The sequence below is a fragment of the Watersipora subatra genome, chromosome 2 (genome assembly GCF_963576615.1).
Source record: "Watersipora subatra chromosome 2, tzWatSuba1.1, whole genome shotgun sequence".
Classification (NCBI taxonomy): domain Eukaryota; kingdom Metazoa; phylum Bryozoa; class Gymnolaemata; order Cheilostomatida; family Watersiporidae; genus Watersipora; species Watersipora subatra.
The window spans coordinates 14,645,264-14,651,116 of NC_088709.1; the positions used below are offsets into that span (position 1 = coordinate 14,645,264).

The window sequence follows — 5,853 nt, forward strand, 5'->3', positions numbered from 1 at the left end:
TGAAACAGTTATTAATTATTTCTATGGTGTTGCTTTCAAAGTTCATCTCTACCATCATAAGTTTAAACGGGTTTTTTATATGTACTTCGAAGTATCAAGATTCAAGACCGCATTAAACAAGGAACTACTATTAGCCTGAGACCGTTATTGATTATTTCTATAGTATTGCTTTGGAAGTTTTAACGAAAAAAGCAAAGATCTTTGGAGTTGGACAACAAAAGAAATAATTGTTATTAATGTAAACAATTCATTATTAATGCAATTTTGTGAACACTTTTCTACCTATCACTTGATATTATGGGCTCTTAAAGATCAGAGATAGTCAAAGTGGCAGGCAAATGGAGGTGGTGTTCAAAAATAGAGTGACGCTCTATTTTTCGATACTTCTCTCGGAGTGGCTGTCAATTAGAAATGGCATTCAAATAGAGGTGGCGTGTAAAAAGAGTTTTTCGGTAGGCTATATATTTTTAAGGGTTGGATGTTTCCAAATGGTCAGTGTGTTCAGGGTCAGGCTAGTAATGTGTAATTTATAGGAATTTTATGAGGCCACCCTGATCAATGATGCTACAGCGGCCATAGTCAATGTCATTTGACTGTTGCTTCACTGCCTTAGCTGATCATGGACGCATTCTTGTGGCCGACTTACTTTTTTGTAGGCGGAGATTAAATCAGATGCTATAAAAACCCTGTGGCTAAATTATAAACTAGGTTGACACTAAAACCTGTCACTACAAGACAGGTGCTTGCTTTTTTAGACAACTTGCTTTAAGCTTTTGCTAGAGAGCAGTTATTAGCTGTCACAGAAGGATTATTGATGAATGTCAGAGGAAGGAAGTGATTATTGACACCGATGAACAAGTGCTTGAGCTCACGTAGGACATCTCTGTGAAACATGGCAAGCAAACGAGCCTACATGAACCTACTGTACTACTCTGTTCATCTACTTATCTACTTCCTTGTCAGCTGTTGGCAGAGTGTCAGCTGGCGAATCACAGGAATTCATAAACATCTACAGAATTGCCAAGACGGAAAAAACTACGAAACGTCGGCTCAACTTAAAAAAGTCTTATTTACCCCACGAACTCTCAAAACGATGGCAATCGTTCAACGTCGTAACTTTATAACATCACACGTTTGTTTCCTCCACCCTGAATATGCGTTGCAAAAGCATATAGTTCTGCTGACTGTCTCTAAGGCTCATGCAATATTTTGTGTTCCTCCAAAACATGTGGATGTTTATGACACAAGAAAATTTCCTTTTCTGTTTATTTCAGCGCTATTCGCAGCAGAATATTTACTGGTTGTGCCTATTGCTTCATTTAACAGGCTAGCAGAGTCTATGCCTGATAATAAGGCAAAAGTCCTTTGGATATACCACACAGGAAGGTGTGGGTCTACAGCGTTAGCCCAAGCATTCAACTCTCTCCCTGATGCCTTGACCATATCTGAACCCTACAGCTACGTTTCTCTACTTCACACATTCAATGATGGCAAATATAACCTTAAAATGAATGAGAAATTCCGCCGACTTTTTCGCAATGTTGTACGAGTGTCTCTGAAACCGTCGCTAAAACCTGCAGATATTATAGCCGTCAAGTATTCGCCCGTGAATGCGTTGCCAAACATTGACCTCCTGACTGAATTATTTCCAGAGTTCAAAGTTATCTTTATGTACAGAGACATGAAACCTGCGGTTATGTCGCTTTATCGAGCAACTAAAGGCCTTGAGCTTGCTTCGACCATTACTGGATATGTAGCAAGCAATTCCATTTTGTCGACATTATTTCCGAGCGTAAGACCAATGAGAATTGAGTATTACCGATGCCACAGCACCAAAGAGCATGCTGAATGGCTGTACAGTCGACACCAGACAAAGCCTGTTGATATGTTCATGCAATGCGTTATTGGCTACGCAGAAACCTGCCACCATTACAGAGATTTTGTTGAGAAAGAGAAGTCAACAATACCTGCCTTCAAGTATGAGATTCTTATGGCTGACATGAAACAACAACTCTCAGCTCTGTTTCAGTTCTGTGAATTAGCATTTACTGAAGAAAGATGGTCTCTACTTCAAGAAGCGTTAGGTTCAGACAGTCAGGGCCAGTCCGAAATCAGCAGGGCGGAGGCATCAAAAAGAAACGTGCAGATAACTCCAGAGATGATCAGTGATGCTAACAGAGTTGCAAAGTTTCTCAAATTACCAAATTGGGATGAGCCAATAGTTCTTCCAAATACAATACACTAGTTTTAGGAGAATACAATGTGCCAGACATAACAGTATTACATACATTGCTGACAAATTGTATTATCAAAATGAAATAGAAGAAATCTTTCTGAAATGGGTTAGTTTGCAGTTTTCTGTTTTTAAATCTACATGCATATAAAAATTAAAATACATAAATATTTGAAGGGGTAATAACATGCATTTGGTTTATGGTTTGCAGCAGGCTGGAGTTATATTGGCCAGTAGAAAACAACCCCTCTTTTTCATATCTTTAGCAATGCGTTAGTTAAAGCCAACTTAAACAGCTGCAAGTACTGCAAAGCAGCAGCCTCAATCCTGCTGTCGTCCAATGTACATGTTACAATAAAAAAGCGATAGCTCACAATGACTTGCCTATGGTCTGTAAGGCTTTTAGTGAACCATATGGGGCGTATGTATTCTCCCTTGCACATGTAGTCTTTACCTAGCGGTCTATTTATTACTAAAATAGCGTGCAGTCATGCTTGTGATTGATGACATAATGGAATGCCTGAAGAACTGGCAGAAAACAAATATTATCATTGGCATAGTCCAAGTACTAAAATAAACAATGAATACTTAATAGCTTCTTCCCAATCCTACGACCATAGACATCTAATGCGTGCCAATGGAATGTGCAATTCAATGCATAGTGAACAATGACCATGAGGGCATGTTTTGGCTCTCATAAGTATGTTCGTTTTATTGAACCTGAATTGCTACGAATAGCAGAGTGGAAACAAGTTTTCTGTCAGCTTATTCATGTTCTTGCCTTTTATTACTAAAAATATAAGAGTCAGTAGGCCTTGAGCCTCTTCTGGGAAAGTATCAGACTGGGATTTTGTAAACTCTACACAAAGATAGCTTTTTTATGTTGTAATTCATCAGCAACAGTTATAAATTTATTTCTGCACCTCACATGGTGAGGTGTTCAAATGCTGTCAACTACACATTTCGGTTGTTGCTCATTGAGTGATATAGCCATATATAGAACAAAATTGAGATAATTGGCGGTTTGCATATTCCCAAAGAAGCTGGAAATGGGAGATTTTGCGAGAGTTGTTTTTGTAATATTTAACAAAGTTTTATAAAAAAGAATTAGATATAAATAACTAGGTAACTTTTCTGACTGTCATGTTAGTTGAGGTATTGCTGTACTATTGTTTGGCTAAAAGATAGCGGTTTGCAATAAGACTGAGTTCCTTACCAAAGCAGTGAACATCGGATTATTTTCAAGGCATAATTCATTTTTATAACAAATATATGATTATCATAAACAAAAAGTCCTATCTCCAGAAGCCTATGCAATAATAACACATTGTTTATAATATCAAGTTCTTTTATCCGCCAGGTAGAGAGAACAGTAGTAGGTATAGAACTATAGCAACGGTACTTTGGATTTGTCATTCACTCGTAGTGCAAGAAAACAAATATGGAAATTCTAAATGGTTTCGTGTGAAGCTTATTCTGAATTAAAATGAAGGTTTTCATAAAAATAATAATATTACTCAGGCTTTTCCACTGCCATGCCTTTTTAGTGCTAACAGGTTATATCTACCACCGTTGAAAATACTAAAATAATAGGCTGGACTTTCAACTCTTGCTGCCTCGCTTGTCCAACATTAACCCCTGCTAGCTTAGTGTTCATCATTACTTGCCTAGCATCAACCTTTGCTAGTCTAGCTTCAAGCCTTGTTTGTCTAGCAGTGACTCTTCCTATAGAGCCCTTTGCATCACAAGAGTTGAAACATCCAGAGCCAGAAGTTTATGGCTGGCAATATAGCCAATCTACTGAAAACTCACAGATGGTTTTTTAATTGGATGAATCCAACTAAGTAACTGTATTCAAATTACCTCATCAATTCATTGCCGGCACCAGCCAATGTGAAAAATTGGCTAATAAAAAGATGTTTTATTGAATATTAAACTAGTGATTCGAATGCCAACAGTTTGGTTCGCTGAAGTTTAAAAAATGAAGCAAAGATAAATTACTCAAGTCTTGCTAACTGGTTGTTGATTAGAGTGAGAGTGTTCTCTATAAACTAAAGGATTTTTATAGAAGTCAACAGAATATACAACTATTTTAAGAAGAATATTTTATTAAATAATACAAGTAGCATTTGATATGAGCCATCAGCAAACCTGAATAGCGGTAGTAATATTGTTTATTTATCCCACGACCAAACGAGCGGGAGTGAAATTTGAGAGTTTTTATGATAAATGCATGTGCACACAACTTACGAAAATTATTCATCAACAACGTAACAAATCCTTGTTTTGAAATCTCATCAACAAATTTAACAATCGTTTTGTAGAGTCGTTAAAGTATAATAACGATACAAAACACATATAAGCCTATTTAAATATGTTACCAAGTCTTTGTAAACCGTCGACAGTATCTTAAAACTTACCCATCTGATCGGATTATACACAAATAGACAGATTGATTTGGCCAAAAATCGTTATTAAAACTTGCTAAGCCTTACTTTTTTCAAATTGAAGACCGGAAGTTGAAACGCCGAGCGACGGCGAATAGAACGATAAAGTCGTACGCATTTCACGAAAAAATAATGTGCACATTTTACCAGTCTATAGCATTGTCGGTTTCGGTAATTAACGTAAGAGTACTGAAATCGTTTCATTTTTGCCGATTTCAAAGTAACTGACATTTTAGACACGTTTGAGTATTTTGGTAATCTAACTGATGTCCAGCGCAGTGTAAGTATAGGAAATGACGATGATATTTTTTTATAACGACTCTTATGAGATTATTACAATATTTAATTATAAGTTTGGATGACTACAGAACAATGACTACGTAGTACAGATTTTCTAAATATCTATATAAATATCACAACTCTTGATATTGTTAGCTATGACGTTTTGAAATGTAAACAAAATTGTGCATTGGTTTTATATTATTACTATATTAATAATATTGGTTATTCTAATAATATCAGTGTATTTTACTTCTAATATTGGCCAATGTTGCATTTCTCCTATTGCAGGGGGAGAGATGTAAACATATAATCTTTTCCTTTCATTATTGCTGTTTGTTGCATACAATAACACCCACACCCAGTACATTACAGCTACCATTGCAGTTATCCTATTGCACACTGCAGTGCCATTTGCCTTCTATTATTGCATTTCTCAACCATCAGTACCCTTTCTTTTTTTCCAATATCACTTTGGTCGTGGGCTGTATGACAGTGGAACTTCTAGTTATATGGTGTGTATGATGTGTATACTATTATAGTGAGAGTGCAGTTCTATGTCTATTATATTAGTATCAAGCATTTCTTTGCGCGGGAGGGGGGAGGGGGGGTCAATCCCTCACAGATTGAGTATGATGTCTGCTTAGCTTACTGAGAGCTGAGGCAAGAGCATTGTTACATAAACCATGGTTATGCGATCTTGAGTAGACCCATCTGATTCCAACGGTAAGGGAACCTAGAGAACTGAAGACATGCCCAGTTGCAAAGAGCAATTTAAGGTTGTATGCCATTACTGCTACTGCAGAGGAACATTTTCTGAGAGTTGAACCCTCAACCAGGAGAGCATTTCAGCAAGCAATGCACAGAGGTGGTGATTAATAGACGCTGAGCTAA

General features: G+C 37.0%; 1 protein-coding gene across 1 annotated transcript; it reads left to right on the forward strand.

Annotated features, from left to right (window-relative positions):
* The first annotated feature begins 734 nt into the window (after positions 1-734).
* LOC137387720 (uncharacterized) lies at positions 735-2,408 on the forward strand. Its single transcript, XM_068074218.1, has one exon. It carries the CDS (start codon positions 893-895, stop codon positions 2,243-2,245), a length of 1,353 nt encoding a protein of 450 aa, XP_067930319.1. The 5' UTR covers positions 735-892; the 3' UTR covers positions 2,246-2,408.
* The last annotated feature ends 3,445 nt before the right edge of the window (positions 2,409-5,853 follow it).

Bases quoted from the DNA above. Each gene is read 5' to 3' on its own strand.
- LOC137387720 (XM_068074218.1), top strand. From the start codon at position 893: ATGGCAAGCAAACGAGCCTACATGAACCTACTGTACTACTCTGTTCAT.